Genomic DNA, 22482 nt, shown 5'->3' on the forward strand with positions numbered 1-22482 from the left:
ATACCTTATATGTAAGATAGGGGATAGCTTTCTGATTGTTTGGGTCCATTCACCGTGGCCCAAACTGATTCCCGGGGCCGGGGCTGTTAAAAACCACATGTGAATGTAGGAGAGGTCACTCATAAGCACTTCTGCCCCATTCTTTCTTAACGAAATGCTGAAGGTCAACCGAGCACAGCACTTGGCTGGTCTCCAACTGTCCCATTAAGAATGAATGGAGTGGCAGTCAGTGCTCATGATCGACCACCACTCCAATCACATGGGTGAAGAGCCCATATTTCTCAGGATCATTATAGGCCCCAGCGGTCGTCCACCAGTAATCAGTAAGTGATCGCCTATCCTCTGGATAGGTCATAACTTTCCGACTTGAAAATACCCCTTTAAAAGACCACCTATTGGTTACTTGCAAGCCAATTAGCGGATATTTGCTGGCATGTTTACACAGGCCAACAAACATTCTGTGCCAAAAAACAATCATTAAAGGGAAAGAAAATGCTATTTACCTACAGCTATGGGGTTAACTGCAGAAAATAGCGTTATAATGTTGCGGTCACCGTACTGAAACCACAGCAACTGGTAGGAAATTAACGAATATCTTCATTGTAGCTGCTTGCTTTCAGTCATTGGGGCGTGCATGGAGCATTTGCAGTCACTTCTCACTATACAGTGAACAGTGGTTGTAATTACTCCCCAGCACTTTGATAGCTCACTTTATGAACGCCTGAAAGTGAGCGGCTCCCAGGAAGATACAGGTGCATCTCACAAAATTAGAATATCATCAAAAAGTTAATTTATTTCAGTTCTTCAATACAAAAAGTGAAGCTCATATATTATATAGAGTGATTACAAACAGTGATCTATTTCAAGTGTTTATTTCTGTTAATGTTGATGATTATGGCTTACAGCCAATGAAAGCACAAAACTCATTATCTCAGTAAATTAGAATACTTTATAACAACAGCTTAAAAAATGTTTTTAAAATCTGAAATGTTGTCCTACTGAAATGAATGTTCAGTAAATGTACTCAATACCTGCTCGGGGCTCCTTTTGCATCAGTTAGTGCATCAATGCGGCATGGCATGGAGGCGATTAGCCTGTGTCACTGCTGAGGTGTTATGGAAGCCCAGGTTGCTTTGATAGCAGCCTTCAGCTCGTCTGCATTGTTGGGTCTGATGTCTCTCATCTTCCTCTTGACAATACCCCATAGATTCTCTCTGGGGTTAAGGTCAGGCGAGTTTGCTGGCCAATCAAGCACAGTGATACTGTTGTTTTTAAACCAGGTATTGGGGACTTTTGGAAGTGTGGACAGGTGCCAAGTCCTGCTGGAGAATGAAATTTCCATCTCCAAAAAGCTTGTCGGCAGAGGGAAGCATGAATTGCTCTAAAATTACCTGGTAGACGGCTGCGCTGACTTTGGTCTTGATAAAACAGAGTGGACCTACACCAGCAAATGGCATGGCGCCCCAAACCATCTCTGATTGTGGAAACTTCACACTAGACCTAAAGCAGCTTGGATTGTGTGCCTCTCCTCTCTTCCTCCAGACTCTGGGACCTTGATTTCCAAGTGAAAATTGGAAATCTGGGACCTTGTGGAGTGTGTCAATGACTGCCTTCTGGACATCTGTCAAGTCAGCAGTCTTCCTCATGATTGTGGAGCCTACTGAAACAGAATAAGGGACCTTCTTAAATGCTTAAGAAGCCTTTGCAGGTGTTTTTTGTTAATTATTTTAATTTACTGAGATAATGAGTTTTGTGTTTTCATTGGCTGTAAGCCATAATCATCAACATTAACAGAAATAAACACTTGAAATAGATCACTCTGTTTGTAATGACTCTATATAATACACTGTGTCCAGAATTATTAGGCAAGTTGAATTTTAGAGGATTATTTTTATTATTGATCAAGAACTATGTTCTCAATCAACCCAAAAGACTCATAAATATCCAAGCTTAATATTTTTGGAAGTTGGAGTGGGGTTTTGGCTATCTTAGGAGGATATCTGTTTGTGCAGGTAACTATTACTGTGCAGAATTATTAGGCAACTTAATAAAAACCAAATATAATCCCATCTCACTTGTTTATTTTCACCAGGTAAACCAATATCAGTGCACAAAATTTAGAAATAAACATTTCTGACATGCAAAAACAAAAAAAAATTAGTGATCAATATAGTCACCTTTCTTTGTGATGACACTCAATAGCCTTCCATCCATAGATTCTGTCAGTCGCTTGATCTGTTTTCGATCAACATTGCGTGCAGCAGCCACCACAGCCTCCCAGACACTGTTCCGAGAGGTGTACTGTTTTCCCTCCCTGTAGATCTCACATTTTATGATGGACCGCAGGTTCTCTATGGTCTTCTGATCAGGTGAACAAGGGGGCAATGTCATTATTTTTTCTTCTTTTAGACCTTTACTGGCCAGCCACGCTGTGGAGTAGTTGGATGCATGTGATGGAGCATTGTCCTGCATGAAAACCATGTTTTTCTTGAACGATACCGAATTCTTCCTGTACCACTGCTTGAAGAAGTTGTCTTCAAGAAAGTGGCAGTAGGTCTGGGAGTTGAGCTTCACTCCATCCTCAATCCGAAAAGGTCCCACAAGTTCATCTTTGATGATACCAGCCCATACTAGTACCCCACCTCCACCTTGCTGGCGTCTGAGTCGGAGTGGAGCTCTCTGCCCTTTACTGATCCAGCCTCTGGCCCATCCATCTGACCCATCAAGAGTCACTCTCATTTCATCAGTCCATAAACCTTTGAAAAATCAGTCTTAAGATATTTATTGGCCCATTCTTGACGTTTTATCTTATGTTTCTTGTTCAAAGGTGGTCGTTTTTCAGCCTTCCTTACCTTGGCCATGTCCCTGAGTATCACACATCTTGTGCTTTTTGATACTCCAGTAATGTTGCAGCTCTGAAATATGGTAAAACAAGTGGCGAATGGCATCTTGGCAGCTTCACGCTTGATTTTCCTCAATTCATGGGCAGTTATTTTGCGCCTTTTTTGGCCATCAGGCTTCTTGCGACCCTGTTGGCTATTTGCCATGAAACGCTTGATTGTTCGGTGATCACGCTTCAAAAGTTTGGAAAATTCAAGACTGCTACATCCCTCTGCAAGACATCTCACAAGTTTGGACTTTTCAGAGCCCGTCAGATCTCTCTTCTGACACATTTTGCCAAAGAAAAGGAAGTTGCCTAATAATTAAGCACACCTTATATATAGGGTGTTGATGTCATTAGACAACACCCCGCCTCATAACAGAGATGCACATCACCAGATTTACTTAACTGGTAGATGGCTCTCAAGCCTATGCAGCTTGGAGTAGGACAACTTGTATAAAAAGTATCATGTCATCAAAATAGTCATTTGCCTAATAATTCTGCACACAGTGTATAGGAGTTTCACTTTTTGTATTGAAAAACTGAAATAAATTAACTTTTTGATGATATTCTAATTTTGTGAAATGCACCTGTACATGTTAATTTTCTCCTGGTAGCTGTGCTTCCATTAAAGAGAACCTGTCATCAAGTTTATACATATTAAACTAAAGGATTGCATCTGGTTCATAGTCATTTTGGAGAACCAAAAATGGACAACACTTGGCTGACTAACAAAAGTGTTTGTACATTTAAGTGGGGAGGATGTAAAGCCTATGATTACATTAAAAAGACCAAAGTTTTTGTGAGTGCCTCTACCCTAAAGACATATAACAATCGTGAGATTGCTAATTGGAAAACTAAAGGCGTCATGTATATGGCAACATGTGGGTGTCCTCAAAATTATATCGGGAAATCCAAGAGGGAGTTTCGGAGGCATATTCTCAAACATATTGGTTACATCAGAAGAAAAGAGGACAGCACACTGTCACAACATGCTGGAGAGGCATTCAATCAATCCCTTTGACCTACAGTTTCAAGTTCTGGAAGTAGAGCGCCGACCAATTAGGGGCTGAAACTGGGACAAATTACTATTACAAAAGAATGTAAGTGGATTTATCGCCTATGTTCATTTAGTCCCTGAGGTATTAACCCCTTTCCGACCTGGTCAGTAATAGTACGCACCAGGTCGGAAAGGCTGGTTCAGCGGGGTCTCCGGCGCTGAGCCCGCACTGAACCGGGCACATGTCAGCTGATCCTTACAACTGATATGTGCCTGCAACAGCCACGGGTGGAATCGCGATCCACCCGCGGCTGTTAACATGTTAAATGCCGCTGTCAATATCTGACAGCGGCATTTAACAACGTCGCGCCGGAAGCGCGTCACTTACCCCGCCCATCGGTGACCCCGTCACATGATTGCGGGTCACTGATGGGTGGGCATGACAACCCTGGGTCTGCAGCAGTGTGAGATCACCTTTGCCCAGATTAACGCACCGCACTATAACATTGCCACCCTGGACAGTGGCCAGTGTCCGAGCCACCAGAAGTCCGGGAGGTACTTTGTCCAACGATGCTGGTTCTATCTGAACTTCGACCCCCTCAAGAGGTGTGCAGGCCTGTGCGGGTAACGTGAGTACAGTTTGGCTCATTAATCAAGATTTGCCATATCTCTTTCAGCACATTCATTCCGAGGGTCACCGGGGGTGACGGCCCCTTTTTTTCCGACATCTTTTCCACACAATCGGATCTTCATCAATACCACCCCTGCGACCGGGATGGGTAATTGATTAGCTGCCGTGAGTCTAATTACTGGTCCCCATTCAGGCCGCGCTATCTCTGGAAATCGCTGTTGAAAGTAGGCTTCTGTCATCGTAGTCACCAGGGATCCAGTGTCAATCAGGCAGTGAACAGCCTGACCGCTTATTTCGGCCCAGACAGTTGGGCTTTTTCTTTCCCCTTCCTTAGGCTCCGGGCTGTGTCCCCCAAACACAGAGCCCGTTAGTTTAACGGCTGCCGCGACAGGGGCCACCCTCGGCTAGCACAGCCCATGGCGTAATGTCCTGCACCTCCACACTTCCAGCAGGTCGTGTCTCTGTCTGTATAGGGCTGCCTCATTTCTCTACGGAACTCTCCTGCAGGGCGTGGCCTGAATTCAATTCTTTCCCTAACTGGGGCAATCGCTCCGGGTATCTCTGGTGTCAGTGCAGGGGCCTTCTTGAGACTGGACCATTCACCCCGCATCTCCTGTATCTCCTTTCGCATCTCTCGAGCCCATTCCAGTTCAGCTGCAGGCGGGGTAGGTACCTCGTTACTCCAGACCATCCCTGCCAGGGCCGTTACCCCCATCTCCTGCTCTCTCACACGTGCTCCGTCACCACTTCTAAAAAAGTCATACGTGGGTTAGCGAGCAGGCACTCCCACAAGGCCTGTTTCAGCTGCACATCCGTGAGGCCTGCCACAAATTAGTCCCTTAAGATCACGTCAGGGGGGCCCATTCCCAAATTCCCCATGTCATATTTTCTTGTGGTATAGGCATGCATCCTCTGTAATTCATTAACATACTGCGTCACAGTCTCCCCCTCCTGCTGCACTTGGTGAAACAGCCGTATCCTCAGCTCTCCTACATTGGTGGGATCCCCATGCATCTCCTCCAATATCCGCAACACTTTTTCAACAGTATCTCGGTCTTGAGGAGGGCGGTACATCACAGAGTGCTGGGCCTCGCCGTCCAGGGCCAGTAAAGCTATCTCGGCTTGCATAGCTGGGATCATCGGATGCATACGTAACATACTACTAACTCTCTCAACTCAGTCCCACAGCATCATATTGTCCCCGGCGAACTTTGGGAGATTGCGGAGCATGGCCCCCAGCGGCAAGCTAGATCCAGGGGCTCCCAGGATGGACTGAAATGCAGTGTCTGTGTCTAAAGACTGCATCCTGCCCGCTATGCCAAATATTACACAGGTACTTTAGATGCAGTGACACAGAAACACAGAGCAGCCAGTACAGGGTTAATAAACAGGTGGGGGGGGGGATTTATTGTAACAGGGTCAATCTCCACGCAGGGAGTAACAGGGTAAATATGGGGACAACAAGGGGAATAGCAGGTAAAAGGCTATAACCGACAATCCACAGTTTGGCTAGATGTAGCAGAGTCGAAACGGTTGTAATTGGCAGTTTTACACCTAGCTGACTCTTGTTCCCCACAAGGCCGTTGCCGGCTGATGCCGATGTTGTTTTCTTTTAGCTTCCCCGCCCATACAATGCTCTGTCTTCTGGTTGCAGCAGGTGGTCTCCGTTTTGACCCGCTGAGCCCCTAGTCCATAACACTGCACCTCACTTGCTCGGCTCCACGGACCCTGCGTCTCTTCTCCCTCTAGACGGGCTTGACTCCAACTGTCAACTGCCTGCTTTCCCACGCAAAACTCCTTTTTTCTCCCTCTTCCTAGACATGCCCCATGCTCCCCGGTCACCTGACTCCTGTGCTCGCAGTCTGTCTTCCCCCTGCAACCAGAAGCATGGCCCCGGCAGTTCCGGATCCCTTGTTCTGAAAGTACTTACACCCCGGTCTTCCCCCTTACAGCAGACCCCTTTGGTTGTCATGTCTCAATTGCTATGAGCGCCACCTAGTGGTCAGCGCTCATAGCACATGAGCATTTCTACTTCATACAGGCAATCTGCTCCTCGCCTGTATGCAGAAGAAGATATGAGACAACTGCTGCTTCTAGTCTCCTATGGAGACTATTGAAGCAAGCTGTAAGTGTAAAAAAAAATGTTTTAAAAATATAAAAAAAATAAAAAAAATATAAAAGTTTAAATCACCTCCCTTTCGCCCCATTCAAAATAAAATAATAATAATAAAAAAAAAACACATACACATATTTGGTATCACCGTGTTCAGAATCGCCCGATCTATCAATATAAAAAAAAGAATTAATCCGATCGGTAAACGGCGCAATGAGAAAAAAATTTGAAATGCCAGAATTACGGTTTCTTGGTCGCCGCAACATTGCAATAAAATGCAATAACGGGCGATCAAAACATCGGATCTACTCCTAAATTATATCAATAAAAACATCAGCTCGACATGTAAAAAATAAGCCCTCACCCGGCCCCAGATCCCGAAAAATGGAGGTGCTACGGGTCTCCATTTTTTTTTTTTTTTAGCAAACTTTGGATTTTTTTTTCACCACTTAAATAAAAAAGAACCTATACATGTTTATTGTCTACGAACTCGTAATGACCTGGAAAATAATAATGGCAGGTCAGTTTTAGCAATCAGTGAACGTAGTAAAAAAAGAAACCAAAAAACAACTGTGAAATTGCATTTTTTTTGCAATTTCACCGCACTTGGATTTTTTTCCCTGTTTTCCAGCACACAATATGGTAAAACCAGTGATGGCGTTCAAAAGTACAACTCGTCCTGCAAAAAATAAGCCCTCACATGGCCATATTGAACGAAAAATAAAAAAGTTCTGGCTCTGGGAAGAAGCGGAGCAAAAAATGAAAACGCAAAAACAGAAAAACCCAAGGTCGTTAAGGGATTAATGAATCCCACTCATTCACATTTTTTATTGAGGATTGACCTTGTTCTACCTTTTGGATCCCCCTCCCTTGTGGAGGTGAGCCTTTATTATGGTATCCTGTCATGTCTTTCATAAAACCTATTAGGGTCTTTGTGTCTAATCATCATCTATAACGTTATACCCTGAATCATTTGCCAATTTGAAAATGTATTGTCTTTAATATAAATGATTGTGTGAAGTGTCATATTTTATATTCAACATAAGATTAGTTACCATTACTGTGCACATAACATCAGTCCGAATGCGATCAATATCGTTTTGATATCTAAGCAATTACGGGAATAACTATCACCTAGGTGTTATTGTATTACCATACTGCTATTACTGGTATTAATCCCCACCCAGATACTGGAGCTGGTAGTAATGGGCATTGACCCATGTCACTTTGTATGTTTACCTCTGCCCACGTATGTTCAATGATCGAGGTCTGCTCACCTATTGGGATGATGCAGAGTTTTCTTGTCATTTGATTGGCTTGATACGCTCATCATGATGACATGGAGCATTGGTATCGCAAGATTGGTCTAGTTACTGGTGACGCGCTGGTTACAATGGCAATTTCGATTGGACAACACAGTTCAGACGTGGAGGGGTCTGATTGGATTATGCGGATGGGCCTTTCCCACGCTCTATTTGCTTATTGGTGGGGTGGATCAGTTGTGATCCAGCTCCTCTATATGATTGACTAAGGGGTATACCTGGGAGTCGAGTGAGGTGGGTGATCCCTGCCTATTTAAAGATGGTGATTTGGCCACTGAACGCTGCCAGCAACCATGCTGACACGTTATCAATATTATGTATCATGAGATTGAATGCACTTAGTTCACTATATTTACTGCTAGCCCCTGATAGCTCAAAGCAGTGACAGCTGGTTGATGAAACGCGTTGGGCTCGTTCTCTAGGGTGTTCATGTTGAAAATATGTACAGTTGTGCTCAAAAGTTTACATACCCCGGCAGAATTTTTCCTTTCTTGGCCTTGTTTCAGAGAATATGAATAACATTTTTTTTTTTTTCTCCACTCATGGTTATTGGTTGGGTGAAGCCATTTATTGTCAAACTACTGTGTTTTCTCTTTTTAAATCTTAATGACAACCAAAAACATCCAAATGACCCTGATCAAAAGCTCACATACCCCAATTCTTAATACCATGTATTGCCCCAACTAACATCAATGACAACTTGAAGTATTTTGCGGTAGTTGTGGATGAGGTTCTTTATTTTCTCAGATGGTAAAGCTGCCCATTCTTCTTGGCAAAAGCATCCAGTTCCTGTAAATTTCTGGGCTGTCTAGCATGAACTGCGTGCTTGCGATCTCCCCAGAGTGGCTCAATAATATTGAGGTCAGGAGACTGAGATGGCCACTCCAGAACCTTCACTTTGTTCTGCTGTAGCCAATGACAGGTCGACTTGGCCTTGTGTTTTGAATCGTTGTCATGTTGGAATGTCAACCGATAGCGCCGCTCACAGGCAGAAAAAGCACCAGGAGGTAATTAGAAAGAAGCTTCTATTTATCATTAAAACACATTGGCATATTTTTAAAAGTACTGGACAACCCCTTTAATTTGTAGTGTCCTTTTGCAATCCATCAATAGATATTTTTTAAGCAATAATTGTGTTGCTGTGGTGGATGTTCAGTTATAGGCATGGTTGATAAACTATAGCAAACCTATCAATACACATTGTTTGAATTAAGAATAATTTGGTTACTGTGACACATTAGTAGCCATATGCCTATTTGGCCTTGTTAGAAAATATTTTAGTGTGTGTCTGTGTTTTGGTTTTTAGTATAAATAAATATTAAAAGTTACATTTTATATATTACTCCAAAAGGATTTCAAAGTAAATAGGACATTTTTAAAATTGGGGAAATTTCTACATTAATATACTGTGAAAATTACATTCATGATACAGTTATATAATTCACATCGTAACTGGAGTAAGGCTGTAGGAATTACAGCTCTTTAATATGTAGTCCCCACTTATTAAAGGGAAAAAAGTTAATTGGACAATTCATATTTTTCGGATGATAAGACACACTTTTTTCCTCCAAACTTTTGGAGGAAAGTGGGGGGTGCGTCTTAAAGTTCAAGTGCATACCTGTTGCTGTGGATTGGCGAGGAGCCGCAGCGGCTGAGGAGCGGGGCACAAGAGGCAGGAAAGAAAAAAGAATATTCACTGCTCCCCATGCCCATGGACATGTAGAGCACTAAATATTCATTCTCCTTAATAGCGTGCACAGTGTCAGCCCAGCCACCAGCTTCCTGCAGCGACTCGGCGGTCACGTGTGCCCGCTGTTAAAACGCATGAAAATTCACTACTCCCCACTGAATGGGAGTGGGAAGTAGTGAATATTCATGCTCTTTAATAGTGGGCACACGTGATCGCCCAGCCACAGCAGGAGCCACGGCTGGGCTGACACTGTGCGCGCTATTAAGGAGAGTGAATAGTCACTGCTCACCACGTTCATAGTCCCGGCATGGGGAGCAGTGACTATTACGGCAGCTGATCTCGGTGTTTGAGGGTGCATGGTAGTGACGTCATGCGCAGCTCACACGCTAAGATCAGCTGGTGGCTGAAGATCAGGACTCAGCGCTGAAGCAGAGGAAAGGAAGGTGAGTAGAATCCTTTTATTATTTTTGTGTGCACGGTGATGGGGATGGGGATGCCATGCATTCCAGGATGAGGAGTGCCTTGCATACCAGGACGAGGGGCGCCATGCATACGAGGATGAGGGGTGCCATGCATACCAGGATGGCACCACTATGCATACCAGGATGGGGATGGGGGCCATGCATACCAGGATCCAGGATGGGGGTGCCATACATACCAAAATGGGGGTGCCATGCATATCAGGATGGGGATGAGGGTGCAATCTATACCAAGATGGGGGACGATGCATTCCAGGATGGGAATGGGGGCCATGTGTAACAAGGAGGCGGGTCATAAACATCAGGATCGGGGCATATATATACACCAGGATGGGGGATATAGATACAGAATTGTGCGACATTACCCCCATAGCGGAGAATAATGGCCAGATATTTTGCTTTAATATTTTTCTATTTTCCTCCTCTAAAATCTAGGTGTGTCTTATGCTCCTGTGTGTCTTATAGTCCGAAAAATACGGTATCTCCAAAGCTTTAATGGATTGTATGGGCTATTTGTGCGTTAATTCATCATCAATTAAGAAGGTGTAACAGACTGGGTGGTGGCTAGGTACCACAACTAGTTTGACCTTGGATGCACGGCGGTTGACAATATCGATATCTAAGGAGAGATGAGGGGGAGTGGACGCAGGGACCGCTCCCCCTCGTCCCCAGGAGACAGAAGGTAGGAATGGCCAGGAAGGCAGACTTGGCTAGTATGGTGAGTGGCACAAATGACACACAGGCAGGCAGGTGGACTGGCGGGCATGACTGGTATAACGGAAGGTAGGTCCTGGTGGACACGGCTGATATACATATAGGCAGAAGGGCAAGGCGCATACACAGACAGGCGGGTGCAGGCGGGTACGGCTGATACAAGGCCTGTGCAGGCGAGCAGGTGCTGACGGACATGGCTGATGAACAGACAGGCAGAATGAAAGACAACATTGTAACTCAGATCGGCACGGCAGTCCAGAATATAAAGGCAGGTATACTTCTCTGGGACCTGAGAACTAGCAAGCATGTTTAGGGCACAAACTAAAAACGTTGCATAGGCACCAGCATGCAGGTAGAGGAGCCTTAAATAGTGATCGTTTCCCAGCCATTGGCTGGGGACCCTTTAGGATGGTGAGACTACCTCTTGAAACTCATCAAGAGAATGCCAAGAGAGTGCAAAGCAGTCATCAAAGCAAAAGGTGGCTACTTTGAAGAACCTAGAATATAAGACATATTTTCAGTTGTTTCACACTTTTTTGTTAAGTATATAATTCCACATGTGTTAATTCATAGTTTTGATGCCTTCAGTGTGAATGTACAATTTTCAAAGTCATGAAAATACAAAAAAATCTTTAAATGAGAAGGTGTGTCCAAACTTTTGGAACCAACTTTTTTTTTTTCATTAGGAAGTTATAAGGGTTAAAAGTTGACCAGAGATTTCTCATTTTTCCAACAAAATTTACAAAAACATTTATTTTAGGAACCACATCATATCTGAAGTGACTTTGAGGGGTCTATATGACAGAAAATACCCAAGTGACAACATTCTAAAAACTGCACCCCTCAAGGTGCTCAAAACCACATTCAAGAAGTTTATTAACCCTTCAGGTGCTTCACAGGAATTTTTGGAATGTTGAAGGAAAAAATAAACCTTTAACTTTTTTTTTTTTTACAAAAATGTTATTTTAGACCCAAATATTTTTACTTTCACAAGAGTAACAAGAGAAAATGGACCCCAAAATTTTTAGTGCAACTTCTCCTGAGCACGCCGATACCCCATATGTGGAGGAAAACCACTGTTTGGGCGTACGGCAGGGCTTGGAAAGGAATGAGCGCCATTTGACTTTTTTAATGTAAAATTTGCTGGCATAATTAACGGACGCAATGTCGCGTTTGGAGAGCGTTTGACGTGCCTAAACAGTGGAAACCCCCCACAAATGACACCAATTTGGAAACTAGACCCTCAGAGAACTTATCTAGATTAATTGTGAGCACCTTGAACCCCCAAGTGCTTCACAGAAGTTTATAACATTGAGCTGTAAAAATAACATTTTCACATTTTTCCCACAGAACTGTTTTTCAACCCTCAATTTTGCGTTTTCTTAAGAATAACAAGAGAAATTGCCCCATACCATTTGTTGTGCAATTTCTCCTGAGTTAGCAGATACCCCATATGTGGGGAAAAACACTGTTTGGGTGCACAGCAGGGCTTGGAAGGAAAGGACTGCCTTGAATGTAAAATTTGCTGGAATACTTAGCGGACGCCATGTCGCGTTTGGAGAGCCCCTGATGTGCCTAAACAGTGGAACCCCCCCAAAAAATGACACCTTTTTGGAAGTTAGATACCTCAAGGAACTTATCTAGATGTGTGGTGAGCACTTTGAACCCCCAAGTGCTTCACAGAAGTTTACAACATTGAGCCATGAAAAAAAAAAAAAAAATCCGTCAAGAATGTTTTTAGCACAAAATTTTGCATTCTCACAAGGGTAACAGGAGAAAATGGACCCCAAAATTGGTTGTGCAATTTCTCTTGAGTATGCAGATACCCTGTATGAGGTCAATAACTACTTTTGAAGCATAGTGCAAAGCTCAGAAGGGAACAAGCACCATATTGGAGTTCAGATTTTGTTGGACTGGTTCGAGGGTGCCATGTCATATTGGTAATGACTCTGAGGTGCCAGATCAGCTGAACTCCCACATAAGTGACCTCATTTTACAAACTACACCTCTCAATGAATTCATCTAGGGGTGCAGTGTTCATATTGACACCACAGGTTTGTCACATAATTTTATACTATTGGGCAGTGAAGAAAAAACAATTACATTTTTACCATGAAAATTTGTTTTAGCCCCAAATTTTACTTTTTCATACTGGGAAATGGGTAAAAATGGCACCAAAATTTGTCCCATAATTTCTGCTGAATGTAGAAATACCCCATATGTGGCCTTACAGTACTGCTTAGCTACAAGGCGAGACTTGGGAGGGTTGGAGCGCTTTTTGCCTCCTGGAGCGCAGATTTTCCTAGAATAGTTTGTGGACTCCATATACAGAGCGCCTATATGCTGGTAGAGCAGAATCCCCCTCAAGCTACCCCATTTTAGAAATTATACTCCTTTGTGAATTTATCTAGAGGTGTAGTGGCGATTTTGACTCCATGGCTGTTTTCCAGAAACAAGCAGCAGTGGATGTTGCTAAATGAAGATTGCAAACTGCCGTTGAAGTGACCAGTAGATAGTAGTGACCAGAACATTGTGGTTACCAGTACATTATGCCCAGCTTGTTCTTCTGGAGACATGCACCCATAAATTAGACAGGCTCTCATCGCTAAAGGAATGCCAAACATGTGGACATTAACTGCAGTTTAGACACACACTGGAGCTCAGAAGAGAGGAGGAAATTTGAATTTGGGAGCACAGAATTTGCTAGATTTCTTTTGGAGGGCAAGGAGCCATTTAGTTTTTCCAGAGCCTTTGTGCTATCAGTAATGTGGAAGTCAATATATTATTGTTAACAGATGATGGACCCTAAGTGGGGACTTGCTTTTATTGGGAACATTTTGGATGACGTTTTTCATGCGCTCTACGTGAGCACTTATATCGGGGTTTCCATCTAAATCTCCAAGTGATGTGATTTAGATGAAATCCCCAAGGGATCCATTCACTATAATGAGGCAGCAGAGTTACTCTGGACTCCGTCTGGCCTCTGTTCAGCGTTGTCCTTCTTTTCAGAAGTGCACAGAACTGTGGCTGACGGCACTTTTATGCACGCCTAGTAAAAAGACAGACACCACAGGATCATAGGTCAGACAGCGTCCACAGTGACTCCATCTGCCTCATTACAAGAAATCTTCCGCTGTGTGTTCCATCTGAATCACATATTTCAGAGATTTACACGGAAATCCCAGTGTAAGCGCTCAGCGCCGGATAAATGTGAACCGAGCCTTACTGCAATCTTTGGGAGACTCAAAGAACCAATCAACAGCATGTGAAGAATTGGTTTTATTTATTTTGTACGCTGTCCTTCGTGAGATATAAGTGATTAGACTACTTTATTCTTTGGGTCGATGCAATTACAGCGATTCCAGATTTATACTGGGTTTTTATGTTTGGCAGCTGTCACACACTAAAAGATGCTTTTTATTGTAAAAACAAGTTTTTGCATTGCCTTATTTTGAGACCTATAATTTTTCCATATTTCCACCGACAGAGTCATTTAAGGGCTTGTTTTTTGAGGGACAAGTTCACGTATTTATTGATAACATTTTTGGGCACGTGACATTTTTTTTATCACTTTCTATTCAGCCTTTTGGGAGGCAGAATGAACAAAATCCAGCAATTCGGGAAATGTTTTTTGGGGATTTTTTTTATGCCGTTCCGCATGTGATAAAATTGATAAGGCAGATTTATTCTTTGGGTCGGTGTGATTACAGCGATACCACATTTATATATTTTTTTAAGTTTTGGTGCTTTTAAACAAATTTTATAAAAAAAAATTATTATTTTGGCATCGCTTTATTCTGAGAGCTGTAACTTTTTTATTTCTCTGCTGACGGAGCTGTATGGTGGCTTGTTTTTTGCAGTACAAGATGACATTTTCAGTGGTACCATATTTATTTACAGGCATCTTTTTAATCACGTTTTATTCTACTTTTTGTTCGGCAGCATGATGATAAAGCATCGTTTTTTGCCTAGTTTTTTACGGATCTCACAGAAAGGGTTAACTAGTGGAATAATTTTAAAGGTCAGGTCGTTACAGACGCGGCAATACCAAATATGTGTACTTTTTTATTTTTTTACACAGATAAATATATTTATTGGATTAATATTCACTTTTTTTTTTCTTTATTTTGGGATTTTTTTTTAAATATTTTTAGAATTTTTATTACTTTTTTTTACATTATCACAGGGTGGGACGTTATTATCAAACTCTCAGATCGCTGATCTGATGCGCTGCAATGCATCTGCACTGCAGAGCATCAGATCAGCATCTGACAGGCAGGAAAAAGGCGTCTCAGCCACGTGGGAGCGACACTACAGGAAGGCCCAAGCTGCCTGCCATACGGGTGAGAACAAAGATGTGTTACTCAGGGACGAGGGCCGCAGAATAGCTTCAAGCAACAGGGCCAAAGAGATTAGTGCAAAGGGAGGGCCTACAACTTCACCTGGCAAGGTGGATTCCCAACTTGCTCCCATGCCGCCTTGACCTCCACTACCAGCTAGTACCCGTGCCCCGGTCTGCTTAAGAACCACAAGTAAAGATAAGAGGAAACCGCCAATAAGCTGTGGACTGGTCATTATCTGCGCCATCACCTGCACTACACCGCATCAACAACATCTATTTCATAGCAATCACTATATCCTGCCCTGGAGCTAAGCTCTGCCTGTGGAGAGCTGAACCAACTCTGCTGCGTCACTATCAGCTTCAGAGGATCTGCACCGCAGCTGCAACCCCATACCACAGGTGGCGTCAGGAACATTACCTCTATAAAAACATTATACCCCTTTTATCTTTTCCTTTAATTGACCGCCCTGGGTCATGGACCTGGTCACTGCCACTGTGACATCCCTCAGCATCGACCGGCACAGCTACAGAGTACCCCACGGCCAAGGGGGCGCGTCAATACCACGATCCGAGGAGAGATGAGAATGGGGGTGGAACCAGGTGCTACACCAGGACTGACCTCGGGAGGATGGCAGCTGACCCCCAGGGGATAGGAGACAGGAACGGCCAGGAATGGTAGACTTGGTTAGTACTGGCTGACACAGCTGGCATGGTGACTGGCACGACTGACATATAGGTACTGAATACATTAGATCCTCCCCACTCATCTATGGCATCAGCAAAAGTAACACGACCCACAAAAACTGGTCTATTCGCCGATGATGTTATGATAGCAACAGCCATTTACAAGAAAAAGCCTCTAAATCCCATCTTTTAGATATTGGTCTTATACACAACCAAAGGACATATATTTTGCAACATTTTCCCTTTGGTTGGGCTGAAGAACTTATCCAATATTTGGGAATATCCCTATCTTATCTCACTGCTAACCAATAAAAAAATAATTTACTTCCATTATTAAAAATTGTAGTGGTGAAGTTCAAAGACACTCTAACATAGCACAATTCACTACACGCAACCATATGACTGTCACCTCATTCAAGCTTTATCTGTGTGCATTTTTAATACGAAGGATGCACCCATTTCATGCGAGTGCTTGATTATCAGTATTTTGCATCTTTCTTACCTTTAACCTATAACACTGGAGCCTGCCTGCATCCTGTAGGTAACCAATATTTTTACCAAGTAAAGGTTAAGTATGCCCCTTTTTATAATTGATATGTTGTATATTAAAGGGGTTATGTTGCAGCTTTAGTTAGAGGAAGATATCAGCTGTATAACACAATTGTCACCTAGCAAGTCCAGGGCGGTCTCAGATTCTGAGCCTGTTCCACGCATCTGCTCCTGACACGTTAATCACATTTACGTCACATGTTGGAAAATAATTAAATTAGTATTACAAGCAGGATTTACAAATTTACAGTGACATTTACTTAACACTTACCGATTTGTTTGAGTCATTGTAAATTCCCAATGCTTTTTCTAAACTTGTACGGTATTTCTCCATTCGAGAAGAGAAATCTCGATATCTTTTGTCCAGCACGGCAATACATTTTTTAATTTCAGAAGAATGAGCATGTCCTTTGTCACAGAAGCCATCAGCAAGCTGAATCAGTAGTTTTACCCTCTCTTTAGTTTGCTGCAATAGATTAAAAATAAAATAATAAAACTTTCATTTTTTTTTTTAAAAAGAAAATGTATTTCTACTTTAAAATGAAGAGAAAAAAACCCCAATACGATAAAAATGTTTTTCGACTTACATTTATAGTGAAAGCTGTAACTTTTTGATAGTTCCATAACATGACTGATCTCAATGGTTGACATATATCATTGATTTAATATCAGGGTCATCTATTATTGACATGAAAAGTGATAAAAAAAGAAGTAAACTGAAAAATGTGTTAACTGTAAAGTGCTTTTCCGGTTCCAGAAAACTAATGTCCCCAGGCGTAGATTGTTTAAAAAAACAAACTGCACTTAAGCCAGTTTAACCCCTTAAGGACCAAGCCACTTTGTAGGTTAATGACCGGGCCTCATTTTTTAAATCAGACCACTGTCAATTTATGAAAGGGCGGGCTGGGACGGGGGGCAGGGAGGCATATTCCCTGCGGGCCGGTCCCTCAGCAGCTATTTAGGGCCACCCGACTGCTTGCTGCTCCAGTTGCATCTGTGCATCTGAGAGGCACTACTTCTTTAAATTTTTCAACTTGTGCGCGGCTGCGTCCTATCAGGCAGCACCTGGTGTGGAGGATTCCCGGTCTTGTTCCCTGCAGTCAGGAGACCTTTGCGATGCTTAGTGCTGGCTCTGCCCCCTGCTCATCTCTCTTTGCTGCTTTCAGGGTTTCTCTCTTCGTGCTGCACCCAGCAGCTCTTGGCATGTCACATAAGGGTGAGATGCAGATAGCGGCTAATAATTTGTGTAAGGAAGGTGCTGTGTTACTGTGTGGTGTCAGCGTGTGCATTACTGTGTACTGTGGGGGCTATAATAAGGGTCTGCTAAAGTATATTATGAGGTGATTGGTGTATAACATTACCATTTATGTTGAGAGGGGCTGGGGGTCTACTACATTTTACACTGTATGCGTTGGGGATGGGGGGAGGTGACACTACACTGTTATGGTCTGGGGAATACTACACTGCATGTGTGGAGGATGTGACTGTATTGTTATGGTCTGGGGAATACTACACTGCATGTGTGGGGGATGTGACTGTATTTTTATGACCTGGGGAATACTACACTGCATGTGTGGAGGATGTGACTGTACTGTTATGACCTGGGGAATACTACACTGCATGTGTGGAGGATGTGACTGTACTGTTATGGCCTGGGGAATACTACACTGCATGTGTGGAGGATGTGACTGTATTGTTATGGCCTGGGGAATACTACACTGCATGTGTGGAGGATGTGACTGTACTGTTATGACCTGGGGAATACTACACTGCATGTGTGGAGGATGTGACTGTACTGTTATGGCCTGGGGAATACTACACTGCATGTGTGGAGGATGTGACTGTACTGTTATGACCTGGGGAATACTACACTGCATGTGTGGAGGATGTGACTGTACTGTTATGACCTGGGGAATACTACACTGCATGTGTGGAGGATGTGACTGTATTGTTATGGCCTGGGGAATACTACACTGCATGTGTGGAGGATGTGACTGTACTGTTATGACCTGGGGAATACTACACTGCATGTGTGGGGGATGTGACTGTACTGTTATGGCCTGGGGAATACTACACTGCATGTGTGGAGGATGTGACTGTATTGTTATGACCTGGGGAATACTACACTGCATGTGTGGAGGATGTGACTGTACTGTTATGACCTGGGGAATACTACACTGCATGTGTGGGGGATGTGACTGTACTGTTATGGCCTGGGGAATACTACACTGCATGTGTGGAGGATGTGACTGTACTGTGATGACCTGGGGAATACTACACTGCATGTGTGGAGGATGTGACTGTACTGTTATGGCCTGGGGAATACTACACTGCATGTGTGGGGGATGTGACTGTACTGTTATGGCCTGGGGAATACTACACTGCATGTGTGGAGGATGTGACTGTACTGTGATGACCTGGGGAATACTACACTGCATGTGTGGAGGATGTGACTGTACTGTTATGGCCTGGGGAATACTACACTGCATGTGTGGAGGATGTGACTATACTGTTATGGCTGGGGAATACTACACTGCATGTGTGGAGGATGTGACTGTACTGTTATGGCCTGGGGAATACTACACTGCATGTGTGGGGGATGTGACTGTACTGTTATGGCCTGGGGAATACTACACTGCATGTGTGGAGGATGTGACTGTATTGTTATGACCTGGGGAATACTACACTGCATGTGTGGAGGATGTGACTGTATTGTTATGACCTGGGGAATACTACACTGCATGTGTGGGGGATGTGACTGTATTGTTATGACCTGGGGAATACTACACTGCATGTGTGGAGGATGTGACTGTATTGTTATGACCTGGGGAATACTACACTGCATGTGTGGAGGATGTGACTGTACTGTTATGACCTGGGGAATACTACACTGCATGTGTGGGGGATGTGACTGTACTGTTATGGCCTGGGGAATACTACACTGCATGTGTGGAGGATGTGACTGTATTGTTATGACCTGGGGAATACTACACTGCATGTGTGGAGGATGTGACTGTACTGTTATGGCCTGGGGAATACTACACTGCATGTGTGGAGGATGTGACTGTACTGTTATGACCTGGGGAATACTACACTGCATGTGTGGGGGATGTGACTGTACTGTTATGGCCTGGGGAATACTACACTGCATGTGTGGGGGATGTGACTGTACTGTTATGGCCTGGGGAATACTACACTGCATGTGTGGAGGATGTGACTGTACTGTTATGGCCTGGGGAATACTACACTGCATGTGTGGGGGATGTGACTGTACTGTTATGGCCTGGGGAATACTACACTGCATGTGTGGAGGATGTGACTGTACTGTGATGACCTGGGGAATACTACACTGCATGTGTGGAGGATGTGACTGTACTGTTATGACCTGGGGAATACTACACTGCATGTGTGGAGGATGTGACTGTACTGTTATGGCCTGGGGAATACTACACTGCATGTGTGGAGGATGTGACTGTACTGTTATGGCCTGGGGAATACTACACTGCATGTGTGGGGGATGTGACTGTACTGTTATGACCTGGGGAATACTACACTGCATGTGTGGGGGATGTGACTGTACTGTTATGACCTGGGGAATACTACACTGCATGTGTGGAGGATGTGACTGTACTGTGATGACCTGGGGAATACTACACTGCATGTGTGGAGGATGTGACTGTACTGTGATGACCTGGGGAATACTACACTGCATGTGTGGAGGATGTGACTGTACTGTGATGACCTGGGGAATACTACACTGCATGTGTGGAGGATGTGACTGTACTGTTATGACCTGGGGAATACTACACTGCATGTGTGGAGGATGTGACTGTACTGTGATGACCTGGGGAATACTACACTGCATGTGTGGAGGATGTGACTGTACTGTTATGACCTGGGGAATACTACACTGCATGTGTGGGGGATGTGACTGTACTGTTATGGCCTGGGGAATACTACACTGCATGTGTGGGGGATGTGACTGTACTGTTATGGCCTGGGGAATACTACACTGCATGTGTGGGGGATGTGACTGTACTGTTATGGCCTGGGGAATACTACACTGCATGTGTGGGGGATGTGACTGTACTGTTATGGCCTGGGGAATACTACACTGCATGTGTGGAGGATGTGACTGTACTGTGATGACCTGGGGAATACTACACTGCATGTGTGGAGGATGTGACTGTACTGTTATGACCTGGGGAATACTACACTGCATGTGTGGGGGATGTGACTGTACTGTTATGGCCTGGGGAATACTACACTGCATGTGTGGGGGATGTGACTGTACTGTTATGGCCTGGGGAATACTACACTGCATGTGTGGGGGATGTGACTGTACTGTTATGGCCTGGGGAATACTACACTGCATGTGTGGAGGATGTGACTGTACTGTGATGACCTGGGGAATACTACACTGCATGTGTGGAGGATGTGACTGTACTGTTATGACCTGGGGAATACTACACTGCATGTGTGGAGGATGTGACTGTACTGTTATGGCCTGGGGAATACTACACTGCATGTGTGGAGGATGTGACTGTACTGTTATGACCTGGGGAATACTACACTGCATGTGTGGGGGATGTGACTGTATTGTTATGGTCTGGGGAATACTACACTGCATGTGTGGAGGATGTGACTGTACTGTTATGGCCTGGGGAATACTACACTGCATGTGTGGAGGATGTGACTGTACTGTTATGACCTGGGGAATACTACACTGCATGTGTGGAGGATGTGACTGTACTGTTATGACCTGGGGAATACTACACTGCATGTGTGGAGGATGTGACTGTACTGTTATGGCCTGGGGAATACTACACTGCATGTGTGGAGGATGTGACTGTATTGTTATGGTCTGGGGAATACTACACTGCATGTGTGGGGGATGTGACTGTATTGTTATGGTCTGGGGAATACTACACTGCATGTGTGGAGGATGTGACTGTACTGTTATGGCCTGGGGAATACTACACTGCATGTGTGGAGGATGTGACTGTACTGTTATGGCCTGGGGAATACTACACTGCATGTGTGGAGGATGTGACTGTACTGTTATGGCCTGGGGAATACTACACTGCATGTGTGGAGGATGTGACTGTACTGTTATGACCTGGGGAATACTACACTGCATGTGTGGAGGATGTGACTGTACTGTGATGACCTGGGGAATACTACACTGCATGTGTGGAGGATGTGACTGTACTGTTATGGCCTGGGGAATACTACACTGCATGTGTGGGGGATGTGACTGTATTGTTATGGTCTGGGGAATACTACACTGCATGTGTGGGGGATGTGACTGTACTGTTATGGCCTGGGGAATACTACACTGCATGTGTGGAGGATGTGACTGTACTGTTATGGCCTGGGGAATACTACACTGCATGTGTGGGGGATGTGACTGTACTGTTATGGTCTGGGGAATACTACACTGCATGTGTGGGTGATGTGACTGTACTGTTATGGCCTGGGGAATACTACACTGCATGTGTGGAGGATGTGACTGTATTGTTATGGCCTGGGGAATACTACACTGCATGTGTGGGGGATGTGACTGTACTGTTATGGCCTGGGGAATACTACACTGCATGTGTGGAGGATGTGACTGTACTGTTATGGCCTGGGGAATACTACACTGCATGTGTGGAGGATGTGACTGTACTGTTATGACCTGGGGAATACTACACTGCATGTGTGGGGGATGTGACTGTACTGTTATGACCTGGGGAATACTACACTGCATGTGTGGAGGATGTGACTGTACTGTTATGACCTGGGGAATACTACACTGCATGTGTGGGTGATGTGACTGTACTGTTATGGCCTGGGGAATACTACACTGCATGTGTGGAGGATGTGACTGTACTGTTATGACCTGGGGAATACTACACTGCATGTGTGGGGGATGTGACTGTACTGTTATGACCTGGGGAATACTACACTGCATGTGTGGAGGATGTGACTGTACTGTTATGACCTGGGGAATACTACACTGCATGTGTGGGGGATGTGACTGTACTGTTATGGCCTGGGGAATACTACACTGCATGTGTGGAGGATGTGACTGT

The 22482-nt window shown here is 44.1% G+C and overlaps 1 protein-coding gene across 7 annotated transcripts in view; it reads right to left on the bottom strand.

Moving 5' to 3' along the window:
* The window catches only part of LOC141265383 (triple functional domain protein-like), a 1868493-nt gene that overhangs the window by 910045 nt on the left and 935966 nt on the right, over window positions 1-22482 (bottom strand). For all 7 annotated transcript variants that reach the window (XM_073678400.1, XM_073678401.1, XM_073678399.1 and 4 more), the window contains one exon: window positions 16677-16871. In XM_073678400.1, coding sequence (XP_073534501.1) covers window positions 16677-16871 — 195 coding nt within the window. The remainder of the gene's footprint in view (window positions 1-16676; window positions 16872-22482) is intronic.

This window comes from Phyllobates terribilis, unplaced genomic scaffold (assembly GCF_046119375.1).
Source record: "Phyllobates terribilis strain yellow unplaced genomic scaffold, ASM4611937v1 Scaffold_4__5_contigs__length_816908805, whole genome shotgun sequence".
Classification (NCBI taxonomy): domain Eukaryota; kingdom Metazoa; phylum Chordata; class Amphibia; order Anura; family Dendrobatidae; genus Phyllobates; species Phyllobates terribilis.